Source organism: Podarcis muralis, chromosome 13 (assembly GCF_964188315.1).
Source record: "Podarcis muralis chromosome 13, rPodMur119.hap1.1, whole genome shotgun sequence".
NCBI lineage: Eukaryota > Metazoa > Chordata > Lepidosauria > Squamata > Lacertidae > Podarcis > Podarcis muralis.
The window spans coordinates 42248131-42274438 of record NC_135667.1 but is presented as its reverse complement, the minus strand read 5'-3'; the positions used below and the strand labels follow the sequence as shown (position 1 = coordinate 42274438).

General features: G+C 47.1%; 1 protein-coding gene across 5 annotated transcripts in view; it reads right to left on the bottom strand.

Moving 5' to 3' along the window:
• ADAM11 (ADAM metallopeptidase domain 11) overlaps nt 1-26308 on the bottom strand; it is a 70088-nt gene that overhangs the window by 24416 nt on the left and 19364 nt on the right. For 4 of the 5 annotated variants that reach the window (XM_028703815.2, XM_028703814.2, XM_028703816.2 and 1 more), the window contains exons 4-15: nt 25202-25268; nt 18859-18944; nt 17901-17967; nt 15979-16045; nt 10509-10576; nt 9268-9342; nt 7393-7464; nt 6868-7034; nt 4898-4982; nt 3708-3798; nt 1960-2011; nt 1738-1837 (exon numbers count right to left, since the gene is read on the bottom strand). In XM_028703815.2, the coding sequence (XP_028559648.2) occupies nt 1738-1837; nt 1960-2011; nt 3708-3798; nt 4898-4982; nt 6868-7034; nt 7393-7464; nt 9268-9342; nt 10509-10576; nt 15979-16045; nt 17901-17967; nt 18859-18944; nt 25202-25268 (997 nt within the window). Of the gene's footprint in view, nt 1-1737; nt 1838-1959; nt 2012-3707; nt 3799-4897; nt 4983-6867; nt 7035-7392; nt 7465-9267; nt 9343-10508; nt 10577-15978; nt 16046-17900; nt 17968-18858; nt 18945-24145; nt 24397-25201; nt 25269-26308 lie in introns of those variants that run through there. The other variant, XM_028703819.2, reaches the window with a different exon arrangement.

The window sequence follows — 26308 nt, the reverse complement described above, 5'->3', positions numbered from 1 at the left end:
CACTGATTTCTTGCATTGACACTGTGCTGCTTGCAATGACGGAGCAATCTAGTTTACAAATTAAAAATTTAACACGGCCCAGGAAAGCCCTTCCAAAAGTATCATCAGCAGATGGCCAGGATTCAATCTTCAAATATTTCATGAACATAAGAAGTTATGTCTATGGTGATGCTGCCGGGTTTGAACGTTATAAAAGAATTAACAGGTTTCTTTCTACTGATTTTTGAAGGGAGCAAGGAGAAGAAATAAAAAAGGACCAATTTATGCCCTTCTGACCATCAGATAAATGTGTGTGTGTGAGAGAGAGCGAGAGAGTAACTAGCCCCCAGCACATGGCTGTCTCTCCTTCCCACTTGTGCCACTTTAGTCCCCCTCCCCCAAATAATGTTACTGAAGAGATGCCCTAGCCCAGGGATGTCCAACAGGTCGATCGCGATCTACTGGTTGATCCCTGCGAGGTTTTGGTCGATCACGGTCGATTGCTGGCCTCCTTCCAACCCCAACCCCTCTCCCCGCCCTCCATTGTTGGAGAATGGAAGACGGAGTTTACAAACTGAGGCTGTTTCCCCCCCAGCAATCCTTCGGTGAGTTGCTGTTTCTCTTTGACCCCTAATGTAAAAACATTGTGCCCCCCCTCCCAAAGCTAAACAACTTATGCCTCCTGAACCCCCTAAAAATGGGGCTTTCCCCTCCCTAAAAAAAGCTGAACAACTTTGACTTGAACCCCTAAAAAACGGGGTTAGATTACTGCCAGTTTTTAATTCTGTGAGTAGATCACAGTCTCTTGGAAGTTGGCTACCCCTGCCGTAGCCCAATGTGTTTCAAGTTGGTTGTAGCAGTTTTGCACAAGACACAGTCAAAAGAGTGTGAGGCCCACAAGAGTACTTGCCAGTATAAGCATAAATGAGTAAGACAGTGGAAGTGCGCACCCCATAAGCAGCTCTGGGCCACCACTTCACTAGAAATCTGTGGTCTTTAAGGTGCACTAGCACCATATCTGACTCAAATGCTTCATTTCAATGCAAGTCTATCTCATCTCTGCTGCCTCCACACCAAACTTTGCCAACGTACATATAATTCAAGACAGAACTTGAGCTATGTATCCCCAAATAATTTTGGGGTCACCCTAAATCATACACTTGCAACACCAAAAGATCCTAACATTGTGGCTGGACAATGCTTGGAGGAAGCCGAGTGTCTGGACCTATTTCACTCTGATCTCAAGTCAGTTGTAAGGACACTGCCTTGGTCGCTCTGGTTGATAACCAGGTCCATTCCCCTTGACTTCTCTGTGGCTTTTGATGGCCACAGCACCTTCTGGACCAAACCAATGCCATGGAAGTGTGAGCCCAGGGATACTGCTTTCTACTGATTCCAGAACCTGAGGAATTCCACAGTGCTGCCTCCTGTCCCCGGCACTTTTTAACATATTCACAAACCCGCTGAGAAATATCATCAGGAGTTTTGGAACGAGGTGTCATCAATATGCTCTATCTTTCCATGCCATCTGAATCGGAAGAGGCCGTTCAGGTGCTGGACCGGTGCCTGGAGGCATTAATGGGCTGGACTGAGGCCAAAGAAAATGAAGCTGAATCCAGACAAGATAGGAGGTTTTATGTGTTCCAAGTTATCGAGTCCGGGAAGTGGCAAGGCAGCCGGTTCTGAATGGAGTTGCACTCTCTCGGAAGATTCTTTGGCTGTAGGCTATAGGTGAGCAGATGAGTGCTTTGGGTTTACCTTCAGTGGCTTGTTAAAGAGACAGCTCCCCCCACCATCAGCCAGGAATTTATTGTACTCATCAATGCTGCAGCGTGAGAACTTCCGTGGCAGGTAGAATCTGTGGGTTAGAGAAGAGAGCCATGGGCATACATTAATGAGGATGCTGTTCCTGACTGCAAAGTGAAGCACGCCTCCAACAGTTTCGCCCTTTGGTGAGCCTCATCTCTTCCCCACACTCACCCAGTGTCCTCCATAATACAGCCCAGCCATGAGTCGGGACAGCGACAGTCGCCTGCAGAGAAATGGGGTGATAAGAAAAGAAGGAGATGCCTCGTTAAGGAACTGGGAGGGGTATATTCTGTGACCCCCTCTTTTCTCTGCCTACACTTTGTGTCTCCAAAGTCCCTAGCTATTCGTTCAAATGGAACTTTCTAATCCAGGGGTCAGCAAGGTTTATCTCGCCTGGGCTGGATCGGTCCTGCGGAGATCCCTCCATGGGCCAGAGCAAGGGTGTCCGTGATTTTCAGCGTCTGTGTCTGTGCAGATGCCATTTTCAGCGTTGGCATCTGCGCAGACGCGATTTCTGGCACCATGGAAGCAAGTCCCCACGCCGCGCTGCGCCAGTTTAGTGCAGTGCACAAGCGGTCAGCCTGGTTTGGGGGCGGCTCGTGGGCCGGCAAAACGACCTCCACGGGCCGCTTTCGGCCCATGGGCCTTAGGTTGATGACCCCTGTTCTAATCAAAGAATCCTAGGACTGTCATCCGCAGGTGCCACTTATCATATCCTTCGTCTTAGGAAAATACATCCCATTAACAGCAATTCTGTCTGTATAACCTGCACTAAGAATCTCCAACAAGGCTCGATGACCGATCCTTTGCTCCAGGAGCTAACCATTGGCCAAATTTATATTTAGCGGAGCTATTTCATATAGTGCAAACTGATTTGTTTGCGTAACACCTCAGACAAGTGGCAGAATGGTGCAGTTTCATTTGATCTAGCAAGCTCAGCTCTTGAGCAGCTCACCAGATCAGACTAAGGAGATCAGACTTGCCTTAAAAGTATGTCTCCAGTTCAGAAATCAGAGCGTGTACATATTTGCAATCTCATTCTTCTCAGAGATGCATCAGAGGCTGTCATCACTCCCTACTGTCATGATCTGAACCCTGATCAGCAGCCAAACTCTGACGCAGAAGAGCAAGATGAACCAGCTGCATCAGGACGACCAGTGATGCAAGCTGTTGAGGTGCTGAACCCACACCTGGGCCCTGATACTAAGCTGAAGCCTGTCAGTCATGAGGCCCACGAGTCACAGTCGTCAAAACTGGGACCCCCAGAAACAGCAATCCCTGAGTCAGATTCCTTGGGGCCTTGAATTCCTTGGTACCAAGCACAGGGTGCTTTCAGCACCAGGGGAGAACAGACTCAGATTCCATGGAGTGCTATGCTTCAGACCAGAGGGCTACCCTTGAAGCTCTCCACTCTTCAAGAAGGGGATGGGGCATTAGATGGTTAGTTGGAATAAAAAGCCTGTGGAGCTCCAGATCTGGTTAGCATAAGTGCACTGACCCCTCTCGCTCTCCAGGCTTCAGGGATAGCCGCCTAAAGCCTTCGGAGCACAGCGCAAGTTCCCGCTGCGCTCCGGAGGCTTCGGGTTCCTTTTGCTGAAGCCGGAAGAGCAAGACTCTCCTGGCTTCAGCAGAGAGGGAGAGCTGCGCAGCGCCCCTTCAGCGAAGCGGCAGGAGAAATGGAAGGGGCTCCGTTTCTCCTGCCGCTTCGCTGAAGGGGCGCTGAGCAGAGAGGGGGAGAATTTTTTTTCTTGTTCTCCCCCTCTAAAACAAGGTGCGTCCTATGGTCGGGTGCGTCCTATAGAGCGAAAAATATGGTAACTTCTGTCTAAATATGCTTAGAGGTCTACTGTGCCCTGTGGGCTCCTGCTTACGGTCAGGTCAGGCTATCTCTCCATTCAGTCTGACACCCAGCTACTTACCTGCAGAGGTACGGTGCTTGTTCCACATCATTCCAATGTTTTGCCCCAGGGTCTGTGCTAACGTTACAGCCATTGCTCCCACGTTGCCATACTTTGGGAATTGAAGAAGAAGACATCATGTTAGGAAGCCAAGGCTTATCTTGTGGAGTGCTGCTTTGAGTAGGTTTATCTCTGCCCCTATTGTGGCCAGTTTAAAGCTCAAGTGGCCCAGGTCACTGGCCTCCCTTGGGCATTCAACTCTGGGAAGATCAGCACCAGAGCCAGCCTAATAACAGCGGTTCTCAACCTGTGGGTCCCCAGATGTTGTTGGACTACAACTCCCATCATCCCTGACCACTGGTCATGCTGGCTAGGAATGATGGGAGTTGTAGTCCAACAACATCTGGGGACCCACAGGTTGAGAAACACTGAGCTAGAGGCTGAGCAGCCCACTTCCACCAAGCCAAGGTACACAGTACCCAAGGCCAGCCAAGGTGCTTATTCTGGTACTCAAGGCAGAGAATCCCACAAACACCTCTCCTCCTTCCCTGGCAGGAAAAATAAATTAAATTAAACAAGTTAGCAATTTCCTGCCATTTCATTACACCCAGAATTGGCTGTCTCACTCTACCCAATGGTAGGACAGGGCATAGTCAGCACCTGCTTGTGATCTTTCCTATGCTAATTATTTATGTAGTCTCATAACAGTTTATGGTGCTTTACAGACTAATGTAAGCAAACAAGACACACCCCTTTCTCAAGGATCCCCCAATCTAAACATAGATGAGAGAACAAATAAAGAAATAAGAGATAAATGTGAACAAGTGCAAGCACAAAAATCTAGTCTTTATCTGAGTGGGGGAATGGGGATGGGGAACCTGTGGCCCTCTGGGTGCTGCTGGACTCCTAACTCCCATCAGCCCTGACCACGGGTCATGCTGACTGGGACTAGGTGCCCCAACAGCATCTAGAGAGCCACAGCTTCCTCATCTCTGTGGCTAAGGCTTCCCAGAAACAGAAGCTTTGAAAGCGAGAGAGAGGTAGTCTCATAGAGGTGCTCAAGGCGTTCCAGAGGTAGCAGGAGAGAATTGGAGGGGAGTTTTAGGAGATATCTTGGGCAGCTGAGAGTTGCAGAGTTGGAGGAGCATGCAGCTTTAGTTCCCCACTTTCAATATCCCATAAATTCCAAGTCCAGTATCTGCCCCGCTCACCTCGTTGACACCTCCACCTCGAGTGACTGAGCAAATCCCTCCGACGTATGCCGTACCGCTGCGGCTGCTTCTGAAAGTGTGTCCGCTGGAGGAAGAAGAGAAGAGGAGGGTTCACTGTACAGGAGAGGGAAAGGGTAGCTTTGACCAGTACTTCTGTGCCTCCCTCTTATTCACTTACTGCGGCAGAGCTGGCTGCCCTGTGGCACTCCATATCTTGTTGGACTACAGCTCCCATAGTCTCTGACCATTGGCTATGCTAGCAGAGGCTGAGGGGAGCTAGAATCCAAGCAGATCTGGAGGAGCCACAGATTCCTCATCCCCATACTACAAGCTAGAACAGTTGCCTGGAGAAGAACTGTGAGGGGAGAGACTCCATCAGGCAAGGCCTCCTTCCACCTGCCTTGCCCCACCCTCCAGCCCTAAGAGTCCTCATAAGGAAGCTGTTCCTGGAGGAAGAACTGTGAGGGGAGAGACTCCATTAGGCAAGGCCTCTTTCCACCTGCCTTGCTCTACCCTCTGCTTCTCAATGTGTATTGTATTGTTTTATGTACTGTGGCTTGCCGTTGTTTTATTGATTATAGTTTAGATATTATTGTAACTGCTGAGTGGATTTCTGTTTAACTTTTATATGTTGATATTATTATTTTATTCTATTCTAATGGTCGTTGAATGTTACTTTTTTGATGGAGGTTGCCTATTTTAAAGTTATGTTTTATTATCACATTTTTGTATTGCATTAGATTGTTATAAAGTGTACATTTTTTGTTTCTTCAGCTTGTAAACCGCCTTGAGTATTGTAAGAAAGAAAGGCGGTATACAAATTAAAAATGATGATGATGATATGGATTCAGGGCTGTAGTGGAAAAGAGGCAATCACATATGTCGGCTCGTGGTCTCTGGATATAGGAAGAGCTGGGGAGAGCCATACTGGTCAAGGTACTGGGGAGAGCCATACTGGTCAACACCTCCACCATCACCCTTGCTCTTCCCCTTGAATCAAAAGTCCCCACCCCAGAGCACATTTAGCACCCAGAATCCAAATTCTGCACCCATAAGCCCATGCTTTTTATCAAGATGCACATTAAAAAGGAGATACCATTTGCACTGGCATACTTTAGATTGCAAAGACTGAAATGAAGGTTTGTCCCTGTTTTGTTTCGTTATGGTCTGTCAATGTATTCTAATTTTAACTGATTTAAGAGCTGCTCTTTTGCCTATTACGCTTGGGGGGAAAGCTCCACTCTAGTTTGGTTTCATAGGCAACCTCTTGCAAAATGTATCCTAATTAAATTACAGAGCTTGTGAGCTCTAGCATCTCACTTCTTGCTAGGTATCATTTTGCTTCACCTGCCAAGAAAGCTCAAATAATGATATCTGGGAAATCTCTAGAAAGAAATATAACTCGCAGCGTGACTTGCAGGTGGAAGTGGCTACAACACTGGAGAGTACCAGCGAAGTCCATTTGCCAGGCTACCAGAAGGTTTACCACTTAAAGCTGCCACAGACCAGCCTGACCTGAACTTGTGCCTGTATAAAAGTGTAATGGCCAGAAATCAGCCAGTGAACTTTTTCATTACATGAAGATCAGCACCGTTACTTGTGAATAGCCTTATTCATGTATTGAAAGAACACATGTTGGTTTAAATTGTGGAGGAGACATGCAAAGCAGTACCACCCGCAACAATTCCACCCCAACCTTCTTTGATGAGTGCATTTGGGTGAATATCAGAGTTGGAGAGAATTCTAAGCACATTCATCCTAATACCTAAAGATTCCCTCTTTGGACTTTTCTGCTATGGGAGGATGGGACAGGGATGTTCAAGGTTTCGTGCCCACGTGGGTTCTTTGAACACATGAATAACCTTCAGCCTACCATCAGCCTAGCATCAAAAGCAGAGCTACAGTAGCTAGGACAAGTGAAAAGCTGGCAACTCTCTTTCAAGGTAGTCAGGTTCCCATTCAAAACTCACGAGAAGAGATGTACAGCATCACTGTTCTCAGAAAGAGCATCTTGGCGGTACTTCATGAATTCGCTCAGTGTCTCCAGGGAATCTTCGTCTACCTGGATCTTGTCCCCCGATGCCCATGTCTCCATGGCAACCAACACAATCCTTGTGTTCAACTGCTCCTTATAGATCTGGGCACCAGAAATAGAAAATCAGAGGTCCTGCTTCAAGGGAAATGGGGCTCAGCCATCATATACCTGTGGCATCCTCCCCAGGCATAAAGAAGCCTTTGCGGGCTATACAAACAAACAACCCCAATGCCAAATCAAAGCTAAAGCAAAACACATTCCCTCCTTGATACTTCATATCCTCATTTTCTTTTGGGTCATCATGGCATGGGGAGTAGCTCCTATGCTTGGCAGGACCCTATAGAACCCTTTCCCATGGGGCAGAGTATCTCCTGCCTTGACAATTCTCATCTTTTGGAGAGTGGGAAGTGAACATTATGGGTCCTTTTTGGACAGAGTTGCAATGTACCCTTGTACTCACCACATCAGCAAGGTTCACCACAGACTTCGCAAAGTTGCTGGTAAGGAGTACGGAGCGACGCAGCTGCTCAAACTGAAACAGAAAATAAGAAAAAGGGTTTAAGGGACATCACCCATGCTAGAAGTCCCTGAACCTGGAGCAGCCATGGGTGGTCAGGTGTGGATGTGTGGCTTCTCCTTCTATTCAACGCTTGCTTTCTGGTGGTGGGAATATCAGTTTCCTTCAATGTATAAAAGAAGCCACAAGCAATGGCCTAGATTACTTCCACACTAAGGCCTTTGAGTGCTGCTGAATCATTGCTCTTCTGCAATCAACCACTGCATTATTTGGCAATGATTGCCCTAGTGGCCAAATCCTGGTGTTTAATCAGAAATGAGTCCTGATCACCAGATGTGCTCTGAAGCACAAGGCGGCACCTTATAGCGACACAGACTTTTGGATCTTCTAGTTCAGTTCATTGACTTGCAGTGGCTATTTAGGGTTTCAGACAGGAGTCTCCCCTAGATCCATCTAGAGATACCAGGGATTGAACCTGACCATTTTCATGCAAATATTTATAGCTGAGCAGGTCCCAGTTCCAATACTTTAGCCAATACATCGCAGCCTCTGCTCTTCCTGTTCAGCACAGTCACAGTGTTACCAATGCCTTTAATCTTAATGCCCTTAATCAGTCAGTTCCTGATCTGGCTGGGGTAGGATGCTTTAAAGAACTATTTTCCTCCTCCACCACTAACGCTTTTTCCTGTAAGACCTACTGCAGTCGTTAATAGTCGTCAACAGACTCATCACAGCTATCTGCCAATCACCCATTCCCACCCCCCTCTGAGTAATACCCCTCCCCACCTTCCCACTATATAGAAGGATCTGGCAACTTCTGTTTCAGTGTATCTGAAGAAGTGTGCATGCACACGAAAGCTCATACCAAGAACTAACTTAGTTGGTCTTTAAGGTGCTACTGCAAGGAATTTTTTTTGCTTCATTTAAATGAGAGGCAATCAGTAGTTTACCACTCCCCAAGAAGGAACAGGAAATGACTGATCAAGAGGCTATTCATCTGTGCTGTTACTGCTGCACTGAACTGGATGCAGTAGCAGGCACAGAAGCTGTCACAAGGAAGCCGCTAATTAAAGGCACAATAGCACTGGGAAATTTGTCAATTCATACTAGACAGGTTGGCAGTGTAATTGCATTTAATATACAAATCAGGCCTGAAAAAGGTGGGAGGACAATATTGAAAACACTGGAATGCAATGGACTGGCGATGACGTAATATGGATTCTCTGGGAAAAGAGAGTGAACAAAAAGCAGAAATGGCTGGTGCAGAGGGGCGGTGCCCTCCTGACAGTGATGGCAGCTGTCCAGGCTGACAAAAAGCTCACTTGCTAGTATGTCCGTCTGGAACACCAGTGGCAAACCCAGCTTCGCACCGCAGGTGAAAAACCAGCTGCAACCTTTTGTTGAATTAAGGTCTTGTGTGAAGCTCTGATTTGCTCTAGCTGTTGACTCATTTTCATTAGCTTGCAAAGTCACTGGGTTATACGGTGCTCAACACTGATCCTGCAGGAATGAATTGTCCGCGCCTTTGTAGATGAGAAAGACCTCAACAAAGGACAAACTGACCATGCCTTTTAAAAAAGAGATGGGTAATCAGGTTACAGAGTGGGACTGGAAAGGAGATCTGCTTAAGCACTGTTCCTCCACCTGCTCAAAGAAGCAGCGTTGGCAGGTGTACCTATGGTGAGATGGCTTATTTTTCTTTCTGTGTTCTAGGGCTGCCTTCCCTATGACCCATTCTAAGAGGTCTCCCATCACAACACAGTATACCCATCTCAATTTCTTTTCCCAGGCCTGGACCCACCTCTTGGTAGCACTTACCAGCTGGTGGTCATTAACTACAATGAGTTCAATGAATTTGGTCTCGCTGTGGACAGTCCGGTGACTTCGGTGAACCTGGGTAATAATAATAATAATAATAATAATATTTTATTTATACCCCACCCTCCCTGGCCAAGACTGGGCTCAGGGAGGCTAACATCAGGTATAAAAACAATTGATTAAAATACAACTTAAAAACAGGATTAAAATACAACTTAAAATGCAGCCTCATTTCAGTGGAAGCCCAGATCAAAAACTGTTTGGGGGGGGACAAAACGTCAAATCTTCACCAAGGCCTGACTGGTCCTATGTGGGCTAGAAAAATGCAAGGGAAGTCCCCAAATAGGGGTTCCATCACAGAAGGAAAAGGAAAGAGGGGGAAGGGATCAGGCTGATTCCAAGCCAAAGGCCAGGCGGCACAACTCTGTCTTACAGGCCCTGCGGTAGGGTGGGTCAAATAGGTCCTACTTAGGTCTCTTAGAACTGCCTCGCTCTACCCAACAGGCATAGATTTTATATGCAGCCCTGAGTATACCCAACCCTTCCTCCCATGCCCACTCACCCCTTCTCTCAAAAATTATGTACTGAGGACACTCATAATAGGAGATCTGAATGCAAATGAAACACTCTCCAGAGTATATTTTGGAATGCCATCATAATATTTTGCTAGATCACTCAAAGTAGGTCCCAACTGCATCTTAGCTTTTGCACAATACTTTCCACAGCTCGCTTTTCAATGGCAGCTATGGCAAAGTGACAGTCACTCTTTTTTGCCAGTGGTTAATGGCCACCCTAAAGGAACACAGTTTCCAAGGTAGGAGAAACAGCATTTTCCCAGATCCATAATAACGCTGGGGAAAGTATGATAGTGTTACAAGACAAGGCTATCTTTGGTAGTGGTGGTGGTAGAGAGGACTATGTGTGACTGAGGACAGACCACCACAGAGATTCCAATTTTTTTGCCATAAATTGTGTGGAAAGAACACAGGAAGCTATCTCCCTGAATCAGATAACCGGTTGGTCTATCTGACATTGCCTACACTGAGTGGCAGCAGATTTCCAGAATTTCAGACAGCGCTTTTCCCCAGCCCTCCTTGGAAATGCCAGGAACTGAACCCAGGACCTTCTGCGTGCAAAGCATGAGACCTCCCATTGGCCCACAGCTCTAAGGCGCATGGATTCCCTTGATCCCAAACCTCCTGCGCCTTCGCAGAGTCGGCTGGCCCGAGAAGTAAACCTACCTGCCGCCGGCGTCGCAATTTAGGGAGCCCAGATGGAATGTAGTAGTTCAGTTCAGCAAATAAACACCCTGGGTAGGGGGCAAGAGCGGGTACACATCAGATTTTGAGGGGGAGGAAAGGGGCATGACTGGAGAGAGAGAAAGGAAACAGCTGCTTAATTCCTAAGAAGCAGGCCGCTAGGCCTCAAGCCTGCCTGGAAGTTGTTGTCCCGTCCCCCCCGCCCCGAATCAAAAGCATAATATTAGACCCAGGACCCTAGGACTCATTCATGAGTTATTTGTGTGCAGGGAAGGGGTGAGGAAACTTTTCCAGCGCAAAATTCACATTACCTTGTGGGATGCCATTGAGGCTCCCAGCCTGTGTGTGTGTGCGTGTACCCAAATGCACATGGGGAAGGTGCCAACCTGGGTGTTTGACCCGGGTGAAATAAAGCCTCGTTTTGCCCCCGGGTAATCTTCCAAGAGCCACATACTAATGGTCAATGGTATCCACACCTCCTCCTGAGCAAGCAAGTGACATTATCACAGTTCATTGATACATGCCAGCCAGGCCAAAGTGCAATGAGTTTGTGGCCTGTGGGGTTAGCTCAAAGGCAGGGGCGAAACTAGGCGTTATTTCACCTAGGTCACCTTGGTACCCCCCACACACATTTGCATACACACACACACACTGGGAGCCTCAATGGTGCCCCTCTGTAGGCTTCACCCGAGGCAAAAATCCTGGCTAGCCCCCAACCCCACCTGTAGCTACAGCTCTGTCAAAGGCGAAATGCAAAGCCTTGGAAGTTCTTCACCCCTAGCATCAGACGTAAGTGTGTGGACTATGGACTGGGGCTGTGCTCTTAACCCAGTCTTCAGAATTACATCTATCAACCAGCAAGTGCTCCATGCTGCTATTTATAAAGAAAGCCTGAAGTGCTCAATGGTTGTGCTTCCATGAAGTGAGGATAGTCGGATGTGCAGCAGTCCCAACAGCGCAGAGCCCCTACAACTCAGGCAGGAGTGCACATGTTAGGCCAGGGGTAGGCAACCTAAGGCCTGGGGGGCCAGATGCGGCCCAATCGCCTTCTCAATCTGGCCCACAGACGGTCCGGGAATCAGCGTGTTTTTACATGAGTAGAATGTGTGCTTTTATTTAAAATGCATCTCTGGGTTATTTGTGGGGCATAGGAATTCATTTATTATTATTTTTTCAAAATATAGTCCGGCCCACCACATGGTCTGAGGGACGGTGGATTGGCCCACGGCAGAAAAAGGTTGCTGACCCCTGTGTTAGGCTATGTTTACAGATGACTCCATGCAACAAGTGGTTCTTGAAACGTGACAACACAGTATCAGGGGTTAGGCTAAATGTATGTTCCCCACTCCATACTTTTCACACACCTTACACACAAGTAGCAAGTGAATCAACCCTTTGACACCACTTTAACTGGCATGGCTTCCCCGGAAGAATTCTGGGGCATCCCTTTGAAGGAAGAAACCATCTGATCAGTTGCCACCCAGAAGCCATGCTATCATGCAATCCAGCCTGACATGGGCTCCCGTGGCATACTGGGAGGAAATACAAAAGAAGCATTGTAGCTGAGCTAAGAAGAAGGAAAGGTGACTGGTTAAGAGTGGGCAAAAACCTTTCTTTTAGAAATCAGATTTTGGAATATTTGCAATGTGGCTGAGTTTTCCAGAGAGGGGTCTGCCAGGAGGGCCTAAGCTTGAATCACACTTTGTTGACGACTCTGACCGTTAGATTTGCAAGAACAAGGAGTGGCAGATGGGCAGGCAAAATAATATAGACAGGGCATCCTAAGAGTACAAATACTGTTGGACATACAGTATAGGATTATTGCAAGTACAGAACCATTCTTCTGATACCTGCCTTTAAAGAATCCTGGCATAAGCTGCTCAAGGAAAGAGCAGTCTGAGGAAGAAGCCTCTGGAAGCTGACACCTCAGGCATCTGTTGAAGTGGACTCTTGCCTCCCCAAGCTTATGCCATAATGAATTGGTTGTTTTTTAAGGCGCAAGAAGACTCCCTGGTGTGTCTGTTGCAAGCGACTAAACACAGCTTTCCCTCTGGAAATGGTTTTAAGTGGAGCTGTCTCTTTACCAACTGTTCAAGAGCACGCTGCAAGTTCGGAGCCTGAAGCAGTTTTTAGGTTCCAGATTGCGCTCTCAAGCACGCTCCAGATTGGCTGACCTACTACTCGTAGGGTAAGAGCATCTATAGGCTATTGAACCACCATCTGGATTGCTGCAGCTGCTCACTGCCAGGCCATGTTTCCCCCCCCCAAGAATTGAAATTATGGGAGGTGAGGGCTGGCAAGTCTGCCCTTGGCAGACTGACTGGCACTATAGTGGGGGCAGGAGGAGGGGGTATAGAGCTTCACAATTCTAACCATTTCATTACATGTAACTTAAGCTTCCAATAAACCTAGCTTCATTTTTTATTCTAATTTTTACAACTCCATTAATGAACTTTTCACATGCAGTGCATTAAGTTTCAGTAGCTTTTGGGGCATCCAGTACATCCAGTCCTTCAACTGACAGACTTATAAATTAACTCAGAGGATCAGGCCTATTTCAGAGCACTGCATTCTAGGTAAAGGTAAAGGTAAAGGTAAAGGTAAAGGTACCCCTGCCCGTACGGGCCAGTCTTGCCAGACTCTGGGGTTGTGAGCCCATCTCACTCAAGAGGCCGGGGGCCAGCGCTGTCCGGAGACACTTCCGGGTCACGTGGCCAGCGTGACATCGCTGCTCTGGCGAGCCAGAGCCACACACGGAAACGCCGTTTACCTTCCCGCTAGTAAGCGGTACCTATTTATCTACTGCATTCTATTCAGTGACAAAAAAGAGAACTGAAGTTGTTGCGCTTGGAAGAAGCCAGAGATGGCACCAAGACTCTGTTTTTGGCTTTTCACCTATAAAATGACAACACTGCATCCTGGTGATCTCTGGAGGGGATAGGGAATTCCCTGGAATACCCTTACAGAAGCGACGCAGGTGGTGCTGTGGTCTAAACCACTGAGCCTCTTGGGCTTGCCGACCAGAAGGTCGGTGGTTCGAATCCCTGCGATGGGGTGAGCTCCCGTTGGTCTGTCCCAGCTCCTGCCAACCTAGCAGTTCAAAAGCACGCCCCCCCAAAAGTGCAAGTAGATAAATAGGTACCACTGTGGCGGGAAGGTAAACGGCATTTCCTTACGCTGCTCTAATTTCGGTGTTCTGTTGTGCCAGAAGTGGCTTAGTCCTGCTGGCCACATGACCCAGAAAAACTGTCTGCCGACAAACGCCTGCTTCCTCGGCCTGTAAAGCGAGATGAGCGCCGCAACCCCAGAGTCATCTGCGACTGGACTTAACTGTCAGGGGTCCTTTACCCTTACAGAGCCATCAAAATGATAGGAATTCTGCCTTTCTGTGGGCAAAATCTGACAGTGCAAAACCAGCTGCATCCAAACTCTTCCAGCGGAAAGCACCTGAGCCCAGTGGAGGCTACAACACAAGCCTATGGTGCCCATACTGTTGCTGCCAAGAACCACTCCTAACACTCTGCCCACCAGGCAATCTGCCGACACATGTGCACAGCAAGCGCAGCCAAGCATGACTCTGTAAACAAAAGCACGTGCTCCCACCAGCATCCCAAGTACATGGCAACTGCAATTGCCAGCCACACGATCCTGTACGCACACCACAGCCATGCTGACAAACCCCAGCGATGCATGTATACAGGGCAATGCCTCGTCCATTGCTTTCAATCTGCAGATCCCAGGCCAAAAGTGGTGGCTGACTGTGGCTGATAATTGGCCCAGAGGGATGTGACTCCCCATTTTCCAGTAAGCAGAGATGATCCCATCATATGGCTTGGACCCCTCCCACACAACATGACTAGGCTACTATGCAAGGCTGCCAGGCCCAGGTGGGCAGGGGTGGGTGCCAAGGCCAGTGTCTTTGATGGTGCTGGACATCTCCTGCAGCATCATTTGCAGTCTGGCATGATAGGTTTGGCAGGTGTCTATGGTACCAGAGTACCAGTGGGGGCGTATGTATCTTCAACCTCTCAGGCCCAGCAGTTTCAGAGTATGGTGAGGTGCTGATAAGTATTTGCTAGTAATGCATGGACTCCCCAGCCCCCTGAAGAGACCTATAGTTCCCAAAGGCAATAGTAGTTTAAATCTGCAGTCTGGACATGCCCCCAAATCATTACAGGGTGGGTTATAGATCCTGCAATTATATCTTAAGAATTACCAAAAGTACATTCCAAACCAGGAAAAAGGATAGTAATAGAAAGGACTGTTGTTCATTCCAGCAGTAAAAGTACTTCTCTTCTGTACTATCTGCACTGCTTACTCACTGTGGAGCAAATGACTCCTGTTCACCTTTTTTGTCTGCACTTATTAAGATGAAGTACTTTAGGGCTGAAGAGACTGCGGGAGTGAATTCCTGCTTGTTAGGAAATAGGTGCAAAATGTCCATCCAAAATGTGGCTTAAAAGCAAGGAAACTATTCTACCAGTGTGTTAAAATCACACATACCCGGTCCAGTTACAAAATCAGGAGGCTTGTATGTCAAAAAGATATTACAATTAAAACCAATATTTCTACATGTGCTGCTGCTATTACACAGCTTTACTTATTAATGGGAAATAATAATCACGGATGTTCTTAAAATGGACCCTGACAAATTTCTTCTCCCTCTACCCCGCATATGGTTAGAGTCTGAAATAGCATCTCTGCTCAGAAGTAAGAGGATACTCTGCACATGCTCAGAGGTGCCTTTCTTCTTGCAGCAATAGAAAACAGATCCAGCCAATTAGCAACATCAGTTTTATAATTTATTAAGACCATTATAACTACCTGAATAATTTTTTATTTTTGAAATGAACAAAGTAGGACCCCAACCTAAAATAAGCTCTGGGAACAATGGAATAAAAGAAATAGATGTGCATTAAAACATTCAAAGTTTGAATCCAGAAATTAGGATTTCCACAGATTTGAAATCTGAGAAATATTTTCTTCTTATAATAATAATAATCTAAACATAGGAATACCTAAAGGAAAAAGCATGCCAGATTTCAAAATATGAAACATTGAGTGCATGTCCCATATTGTAAACATTTTATACCTTGGTTCTCAAACAGAATATGTTCCGGGATTTTGTTGAACTCCCGGAGCCATTCGAAAACCAAGGCGTGGCTTCTGGTTGGCTGCAGAAGCGTCCTGCAGCCAATCAGAAGATGCGGAAGCTGCGCTGGATGTTTGGCTTCCGAAAATTGTTCAAAAACTGGAATACTTACTTCCAGGTTTTGATCGTTTGGGAGCCGATTTGTGTTTGAGATCCAAGGTACAACTGTAATGTTAATGTACTTCCTCTTGGGAATACGTGGGAGACTGGAAGATTATTCACATGCAAAGCTTGGAAATTTGCTCCAACTCCTAAAGAACGAAAGTACACAAAGTCCTTTCGGAGGATAGTCAAGTTTACCTGGTTCCGTGCAACCCTGAGCAGTGCGAGGTACAGGTGTCTTGTAGATCAGATGAGGGAGTGGACCCTGCAGTAGGCAACAACAAAAGATAACATTTGCTAATACCCAGGCATCTATCCTTTGAACAGGGGGTTACAGAAATGGTGTCAAGAATTCTCACTCTTTGACTAGCCAAGAGAGCTGGTCTCAAATTGTACAGCAATACCCCAATTCCTGGACTGATTGTGTACGTGAATATTGTTGGACCAACAAACTTCTGCATGAAAACTGTATGAGGTATTTCTGGGCTCAAGCTTTCCTTAGGTTGCACCTTCTGTCAAGAAAGCCCGTTTCCATTGACCCTCCCAAAATCTTACAGTGGTGAAAATTTCAACCCTTTAGTTAATTTTTTGCTTCCTTATTTCTTTGAACTGGGCTCATTGCCAGGGCCTAGAACTGATTTTACCCAGGGTGTACAGCTTTGTAGTTTGAGAATTGGTGAGAAGGAGAAAGGCCTTCTGAGCCTGAGCGGTTCCTCCTGACCGAATAACTACAGAAGCCCTGTGCAGATGACCCAAATCTTGCTGAGTCAATCTTCACAGGGATTTTGTAGTTATTCAGTAGTGAAGAACAACCTGTTTATGCTCAGATGCCCTTTATTATTGATTCACACTCCCAAATGCCCTGGGGCTGAAAATCAATTTCCAGACCCTGGCAGAGAGTCCTAGTTCAAGTTTGTATTATATTACCATTACTGTGCTTTTTTTAATCCAAGATTTTGCTAACAAACCGCTCGTATTCTATCGGCTTCTCTGCCCACCCAAACAATCCCTCAAAAAGGACACACTGAGGGAGAAGGGCATATTGTGCCACTGATGTATCACATGCTGTAGGGGTGAGTGTGTGGAGGCTGAGGACTCTCCAAGAAGGGGATGAAAAGACGCAATTGGAATCTCCATCCATTTGTTGCCATGGCAACAAGAGTGAAAGGAGGCACCCTGGGAAACTCCTTTAGATTCCTAGTGCAAAGAAATGTTTGGGACTAGGCCCAATGCGGGGAGGGGGGGGAATCATGTCTAGAAGATGCCTGAGCACCCACCCCTAAAGATATACCATCAAGATGTAATGCTATAGAAGTACTTGATTTCTTTGGGGACAGGTTTCAGGTGGGTGCAGAATTTTTTAAATTTATAGTGGATTTTTTTTTATCATGCATGCCTCTGCCAAATGCTGGGGGCTTATCTGTTCAGCAAAGAAACCTACCATATGAATTTGCCTCGGAGGCAGAGAGAAATCCATGCTTTGAAATATACAGCCTAATTCGCATGCACGTCAATGATAAACTGAACGATATACATGCACATGAAGAAAAACAGAGGAATCAAAACAACTGCTTTGAAACACTGGCCATAGGAAGAATCCACCCCTCATGGTTTTTAAACTGGCGTCCTTCTGTCTGCTTTGCCACGCCAACAAAGCAAAAATTAAAACACATCTATTATGTTTGTATTTCACCCTTCCTTCAGTGCTGTTTGAGGCAGAAGAATACCTAGAGTTGTCCCACTGTAGCCTCACAACAACCCCAAGAGGTAGGCTAGGTTGAAAGAGAATGACTGACCAAAGTTCAGTCGGCGAGATCAACAGATGATTGGAAATTTGAATCAAGATCTCAGCGCTGTAAAGCTAACATTCTGTTCCATATACCTCACACTGAGTCTTACTCGGTTATTACGAGCTTCTTCCTAGAACAGGTTCCTAGAGCTTAAAGGGGTTTTTGTTGTTGTTGAGATTGTTGTTGTTGGAGGGGTGGGCAGTCAGGATAAAAAAAATGCAAGCTAATCCATGCACTGTTTCACTCGGCCTTCCTTTCACCTCTGGGCATGAAACCCAAGTGAGGCATCTCTGTGGCAGTGATGGAATTACAGCCTGGTCCAAGACTTACCTCTTGGTGCTCAGGTGAATTGTGAGGCTCCAAAAGGTACGTGGCCTTTCCATCGGAGAAAACGCCGCTGAAGGAGGGGTGCAAAGAAACACAGAGAGGTTAGTCAGTCAGTCGCAGCCATTACACGGAAGAGTACTCACTGCTAGCACCTAGTGAAGCCCATCACACCAGTTTGGAGGCAGGAGGATTTTATGTCCGGAGGCACATACATTACACACCCTTGGGGATTGCCGGGGAAATAATATTCTCAGGTCCTGAGGCGAGCTCTAGCTTTACAGTAAAAAGGTAAAAGGTAAAGGACCCCTGGATGGTTAAGTCCAGTCAACTATGGGGTTGCGGCGCTCATCTCGCTTTCAGGCAGAGGGAGCTGGCGTTTGCCCACAGACAGTTTTCCAGGTCATTTGGCCAGCATGACTAAACTGCTTCAGGCGCAACGGCACACCGTGATGGAAACCAGAGCGCACGGAAACACTGTTTACCTTCCTGCCACAGTGGTACCTATTTATCTACTTGCACTAGAGTGCTTTCGAACTGCTAGGTTGGACAGAGAAATGGGAGCTCACCCCGTCGCGGGGATTCAAACCGCCGACCTTCTGATCAGCAAGCCCAAGAGGCTCAGTGGTTTAGACCACAGTGCCAGAGGTGCTTTGGCTTATTGGCAGGGCCAATTCAAGACATGTAGCTGTGTGAGGTGGAACAGCAAACTTGCCCTCTTTCAGATCGAGGATGGCCAAGTTATTTTGGCACGTGTAGCAGAGAATCCCACTAGCATCACTCTCGAAGAGTAAAAATTACAATCTTAAATGGAACATTTTGCATCCCTTTCCCTTCATGGCATCCGAACACAGCTCCTGGAGGAGGCTGCTTCATTCTACCCAATGGCAGGACCGGCTGTTTTTGACAGAAATGGATTCCCCCTTCACTGGTTCGCTTCCTTCCTTCAGTGCTTGCTACTTACTGGAGGCCATGGCAGGTGGACAGAGCCGCAAAAGAGTTTGCTTCCCCACGGAGACCGCCTTGATAGTAACAGTGCTCTCCGGCTCCCTGAAACAGACCGTAAAAGGAAAGGACCTCTTTCTCAAGCTTATGTAAATCAGATTAATTTGCCTCTTAACATAGAGCCCCTTAAGCACCAGAATCAGTAACTGGGTGCTTCTGAGTCAAACCCAGTCCTCAAGGGGTACCATATGGCCCATGCTTGTCAATCCAGAGGCAAGAGGAAGATATTTGCTGCGGCAGCAGAATGGTTTGGCTTGGCAGTTCCTCTTGTGCACATGGATGAAGTCTACCATACCCCATACCCCCTTTCAAAGAGGCCCTCCCTTAGCAACAGAGAATATAGACAACAATTCTAGTTTCCAAAAGGGCAGGTGGTGTGGCTCAAACCTGCTTAGGAGATGCATTCTTGTTCCCTGACCCAAAACGCACAGGTGTGCCTTGCAGTAACTTGGTAGCGTCTAAAAGGCACTCTGCACACACTCAGAAGCATTGCAGTTTTTTATTCACACATTCCAGGGCTTATCTGTGGCATCCAAGGCAGGTTTCAGGGCTGAGCTTTGTGAGTTTTTTGAACTGCGGTGAGGTTTTGTCTCTAACCTAATTGTTAAAAACAGTGAACCCAGAGGAACAAAATTCCACCTAACTCTTCGCAAGTATTTAAAACAGGATATGAGATGGAACAATACCAATAAAACCAGCTGATTATGTAGGTGCCTGAGAAGGAAAACAGAGAAGAGTGGGTTTTGTGAAATAGTCCTTACTAGTTCTTTTTCTTCTTCTTGGAATGATATATATGAGAACACATATCCAGGTTTGATGCTTGCTTTGTCTTTTTAGACTGCAGTTCCATACGTGCTTTAACCCATGAGCATAGTGAGACTTATTTCTGAGTCCGTATGCTTAGGAATTTTGCAGTTAAGCAGTTGTACCAGGTTTAAATGGGCTTCCCCTCATACCAATTTCCTAACACCTCCCCTGACACTTTGGAACGATGCAGCTTTTGCTATAAAGAACTGCAAGCTTATTTTTACTTTTTATGGCACCATCAACATATATGAAATTTTCCCTTACCAGTTATCTAGTCATCCCATCAGACTTGGCTGAAAGATCAGCTCCATCAGGCTTCCATTGGCCCTATTTGCATTCCAGCTGGTCATTATTTATGAGAACTACTGAATTTTAAGAATTGGTGCCCGGGTTTGCTTTCTTCCTCTTCCCTCCTTATATTTTCCTTTTGTGTCATGTCGTTTTGATGACACAAAGAGGGGAGTGACTGTCTTGTTCTTTACTGCTCTGTTAGCTGCTCTGAGAGCCTTTTTGGCTAAGAGCAGGGTAAACACATAGCTGTCAACTTGCAGATTTGAAAATAAGGGACCAGCAGCCTCGGAAATAAGGGATCAGCAGCCAAAATAAGGGATTTTCAGAGTACAGGTATGTTCGACTTCTGAGCCCGTCCGAGCCAAAAGCAGAAAGCCCAGCCAGCAGCCAAACGAAGCCTCAAGCGGTGGTTCCCACAGCGCAGCAACCCGGCAAAGGGGATGCAGCAAGGGAAACCACCGTCACCTCTCCGCTGGGAAGCGCTGAGCAAAGACGAGTCCCCAGGCAACGCGGCCGATTTGATCGGCACAAGGCATGCAAGCTCCACCCCCCAGTTGTTCTTAGACTTCTTATTGGGTGAGCAACGCAGCCAAGCAACACAGTTGGAGCCTCCCTCCTCGCTGGCCGGCAGGGAGGGAGGGAGAGGAGCTGCTTCCTTTGAAACCCGGAAAATTTAAGGGACATCATCAATAAGGGACAGCAGCAGGACACGGCGCTGGGATAAGGGACTTTCCCGCCAAATAAGGGACGGTTGACAGCTATGTAAACATGTTTGAAATAAAGAAATAAAAGTTCAAGGAGTAGCATAGGCAAGAAGGTCCCTGTCCTGAGGAGCATGCAATAACTAGATGTGATGAGGCAGCAGTCCCTGTCCCATTCACATACAAAGAGTAGGGGAATCCTATGTTTTACAAACAAGGAACATGTGGATCTAAGGAGCAACCCGCTTCCCCATTTTGACTTGCCTGTTCTAAGCAGTTTTTTCCTGTAGTTTGCTCCAATAGCAGAAGAAATGAGCCAAGCAGTGAGAAAATTGCTTAAAGCAATGAAATGCAACAAGGCAAGGTGCTCAGTGATGCTAATGCCCCAGTGACTCATAATGTGGCCCTCTTTGTGCTGGCGGTAAGAAAGATTAAGAAGAAGAATCTGGATAAAATTGCAAGGGAGACTCAGAGGTCTAAAAAGAAAAAAACTGTATGACGTGTGGAGACCCCCAATTTACGTGTGCGCCTGCATTTTATGATTCTGATGGTTTAGAGGTTCTGTTTTTATATATGGATATATAGATTTATTATACCTATTTCTCTCTTTGATAGTGTTTGTATGGTTTTGTCATGGCCTTTGGCTAGTACAATAAATAGTTTTTTCCCCATTTTTTTGTATTGATTTTCACATTTATCACATAAAAAAGAAAAAGAAAAAAGAAAAACATTACAAAAACACACAACAACAAAAATTCTATGATTCCATGAAATGACAAGGAAACAGCAAATGGGGGGGAGGCAAGAGTAACTGGGGGTGGCTATGTACAAATGCAGTTTGCACATAGATAGGGGACTAATAGATAAGAGAGTTATCAGAGGCTTGGAGGCTGGATTTGAAGGGGTGCAAGAGAAATAATACTAATATAATAATAAATTTTTATTTATACCCCGCCCTCCCCAGCCAGAGCCGGGCTTAGGGTGGCTAACACCAGTAAAGTTACAATAAAAACATAATTGGGGGGGGGGGCAATTTAAAATACAGGTTAAAAATACAATTTAAAATGCAGCCTCATTTTAATAGTAGCCCATAGATCAAAACCAGAAGGGGAGGGAAACATAAGGGTCAGACAGAGTCCAAACCAAAGGCCAGACAGAACAGCTCTGTCTTGCAGGCCCTGCAGAAAGATGTCAAGTCCCGCAGGGCCCTAGTCTCTTGTGACAGAGCATTCCACCAAGTCGGGGCCAGTACTGAAAAGGCCCCGGCCCTAGTAGAGACAGGCGGTACCACATAAGTAGTCTGGGAACAGAGCTTCAGGCATAAAGGGAGGCAAGAAATACTTGGCTGGGTCCACCATCCCATTTATACTCAGGGCGCTCCCACTGTTGGTTTGGGAAGTGATGTACACACATCCAGAGCTATCCTGTGGTTTCTTATGAAATACAGTAATGAGTTTTGATGTATCTCCCCCTGTAAACCAGCTTCCATCCAAATTGAGAAAAAGAACCACCTAGCTGCGTTTCAAGATGGTGGTGTGTACACTGCCTAAGTTTAAGAGAGCAAATGTTCTTCAGGATGCAGAGGCAGTGGCCAGGGACATGTTGGGCCAAAAGATAGGACCCAGGAAGGACAATGGGCACTTTAAAGGGCATGACAAGGAGCTAGTGTTGAATATTGATGATGATGATGATGATGATGATATTTATGCCCCGCCCATCTGGCAGGGCTGTCCCAGCAAGATAGTAAAGGTAAAGGGACCCCTGACCATTAGGTCCAGTCATGGCCGACTCTGGGGTTGCGGCGCTCATCTTGCTTTATTGGCCAAGGGAGCCGGCGTACAGCTTCCGGGTCATGTGGCCAGCATGGCTAAGCCGCTTCTGGCGAACCAGAGCAGCGCACGGAAACGCCATTTACCTTCCCGCCAGAACGGTACCTATTTATCTACTTGCACTTTGAGGTGCTTTCGAACTGCTAGGTTGGCAGGAGCAGGGACCGAGCAACGGGAGCTCACCCCGTTGCGGGGATTCGAACCACCCACCTTCTGATCGGCAAGTCCTAGGCTCTGTGGTTTAACCCACAGCACCACCCGCGTCCCTGTCCCAGCAAGATAGGCAGGGCATAAATATTACCATTATCATCATCATCATCATTAATATTATTGTCCCAGCCAGAAGGAAATGTGAAGCTGGTGGTGTTGCAGACTGAACAACAGGAGAAAGTGAACCATTTGGGCATCTGAGTTCTGGATAGTTGAGACTAGAAGGCAATGAAAAAGATCTACACTTATCCACACTTGCCCTTTGCACTTTCCTTTTGTGGCACAGGTCCGCACTTCAAAGCTCTGTGCTCTTTTTTCCCACCCTGGAGCTTTTCCAGCAAAAAAACATGGCTCTTTAAAGCTGAAGATTCAGCAGCGAAGAGCAGGTTTTCATGGGGAAAGCTCCAAAACAAAATAGCACTTGGACATTGAGCTTTAAGTCATGGACAGTGCCTGGAAAGTGTGGAGGAAAGTTAAGTGTGGATATGCCCAAAGAGAGACAGTTGCGGACGTCCGTGTGAGAAGTGACCAGAGGAGCATGCAAACCAGGGCTAGAATGGATGGGAATGAGGGCAAGGGTAGGTTGACGCCATGCTCTGCAAGGAGAATCGGTGTGACTTGGTGATAAAAGGAGCGTGAGGTTCAAAGGAGAAAGAGAAGTCAAAAATAAAGGCAAGGTAGTGAGCAATGTTATCAAATAGATACAGGCAGCGATTAAGAACAATGGAATATGGGACACTGCCAGCAGTCACGGCCAGCCCACCCATGAGGCAAGGTGAGGTGACTGCTTCGGGGGGCAGGATCCACAGGGGCGAAAGAGCTAACCGCCAAGGACTGCATTGCTGCCTGCTCCTGCTGCTGCAGTGGCAGCAACAGCTACAGCGCACTCCTTGGTAGCTCTCTGCAAACAGGAGGCACTGCTGGTCTTCTCCCATCTCTAGGGAAGAAATGGTGTGATTCAGAGCAGGTCCCTTTCCCCACTGCTACAGACTTTGATTCCCACTTCAGCCAACAGATAAGGTTGATACGATTCCCCACCTTGTTCCCAATGTACCGTATTTTTTGCTCTATATGACTCACTTTTTCCCTCCTAAAAAGTAAGGGGAAATGTGTGTGCGTCTTATGGAGCGAATGCAGGCTGCGCAGCTATCCCAGAAGCCAGAACAGCAAGAGGGATTGCTGCTTTCACTGCGCAGCGATCCCTCTTGCTGTTCTGGCTTCTGAGATCCAGAATATTTTTTTTCTTGTTTTCCTCCTCCAAAAACTAGGTGCGTCTTGTGGCCTGGTGCGTCTTATAGAGCGAAAAATACGGTATATCTCCCCTCCCTCCTCATTCCTGACGCAGATCTTTATTCTGCCTGCCCCCCCCCCCCCGCCGCCCCCGTTCCTGATGTAGATCTTCACTCACCCCTTCTTCCCCGGCAGGCAGGGAGGGCACCATTTGTGGTTTGTCTCAGGTGCCAAAATGCCTTGGTCCAGCCCTGCTGCCAGTTGCCGGACAATGGGCACCTTCACACGTTATGCATACACAATAGGGGATCCATGGTCATGAACTAGCTCAGAGACACACCACCACGGACTGCGTTGGGGAAGAGGCCTGCTGTCTCGCTCCCTCGATCGCTCTCTTCCCTTCCCTGAGTCTTGCCATGCACCAGTTCACGTGTGCCCCTGCACAGGCTGGTGCTCAAGGCTGCTGCTACAGTCTGATAGGCAAGCAAGTGAGCCCCCTCCCACTCCCCCCCCCCAGGTCTATTTATAGAAGGCAGGGTGGTTCAGGTTAGCTCAGCAGGGGGTGGGGAAAGCCGGAGCTCAATGCAAAGAGGGAGAGGGGAGTAAAAGTGGGAGGGGGGCTCAAAGGATCTGGCTGCCCACTGCTTGTGAGTGTGCATGACCAACCACTTAGCAAACACTTAGCATTATTGATGCTCCACTTGTGAAGCTCCCGTTTGCACCAATTCCTGGCTTGTGCGAGCAGGGCTATTTCTGGAGCTCCCATTCATTCAGCGTCTGCAATCCACCTCACTGCGTTAGCAGCTGCAAACACCGAGAGGCCTTCCTCCCCTCCACAATCTCCCTCCCGTTAGCTCTTTCATGTCTGAGGGAGGAAGCGGGTGGCGGAAGAGACGGAGAGAGGGACCCACCCTAGGACAACTGCAAACTGTGCAGAGTTGTGATTCCTGTGCAAGAGACTGGCCAGGTTAATTTAAAATAAAAAACATTGGGCTCAGACTTTCCCAGAAGCCCCATCCTCTAATGCAGAAGCCTAGCTGCCTGGTCTTAGATCTTGGGGTGCTTTGTGATCAGTGACGATGAAAAAGCACTTAATTTACGCTCAGGGAAGGAGGAACAAATATTCATTCATTTATTAAACTTATCAGTTGCTTGTCACTCAAACAAGCGACTTACGTTGAAAAATTGTATCTACATAAACACAACAAAGCTTCTTTAGCTTGTGTCCCCTTACCGTGGTGTGGCTGCCGTTTCCATCTTCCGCGAAATGGCGTTCCACGTAATGTGAAGACAGCAGGTGGCTGATGAGAGAAGGGGAAAGGGGAGATGCATGAAGAGCATTACAGATATAGCTCAGTTGGTTAGAGCATGGTGCTGATAAGGCCATGGTTGCAGGTTCAATTCCCGTATGGGACAGCTGCATATTCCTGCATTGCAGAGGGTAGACGATCCTCAAGAGTCCCTTCCAATTCTATATTTCTATGATATGTGGGATCACACTCCCACCCTCCTGTTTCCCCCACTCCTTTCTTACCAAATCACATGGAATGAATAAACCTACCTAGACTTTCTGGTAGAGATGGCACACCAAATCCTAGGCCATTTTCCTTGGGCGTTTCTCACTGTGACCATTGTACCCATTCACCTTTTTTGCTCAGGGTGGCTGCTAGCATCTCATCCCTACCTGGCATGTTTTCTGTGTGCAGTAAGCTCAATGGACTGGACAGAGCTCTGGGATGAGCCCCACTGCTCCCCAAACCAACATGAATGAGTTTCCATTATCCCTTCCTTGGGTATCAAGAGCCCTGACACCCCATTCATTCCAATGCACCAGCAGCTGGCTCCTCTTGGCTTCTGCCAGCCTAGCCCTTTGAATATGCAGGCTTTCCCTGGAAGGCCTAGGCCAGGAGATTCCTCGGGAGAAAAAGGATTTGAATTAATGCAGCTACTGGTAATTGATATTACCTCTATGGCATGTCTGGTTTGGGCAGTAACAAAATCCTTCTATTATTACAAAATAATAATTATTTCTAGTTTATTTATTTTATTGAAGAGTTTTCTTACCTGCCCTTCACCATAAAGGCCCAGGGCAGGTTACAACCATATACTTACGTAACATTAAAACCCAATAAAACGGTTTAAAACAAGCCAAAGGATGTACCATCAATCACAGAGGTGGTTTCACAAAAACCACACAGATCTTAACTATCAAAGGCCGGGGTAAAGAGGTGCATCTTTATACCTAGTCCCACCTTCCACTCAAATGATATTCTGGGCTGCTTACACCAGATTGCAAGAATACAAATCAAAACAGACACTGACATGCACAACCCCAGCAGCC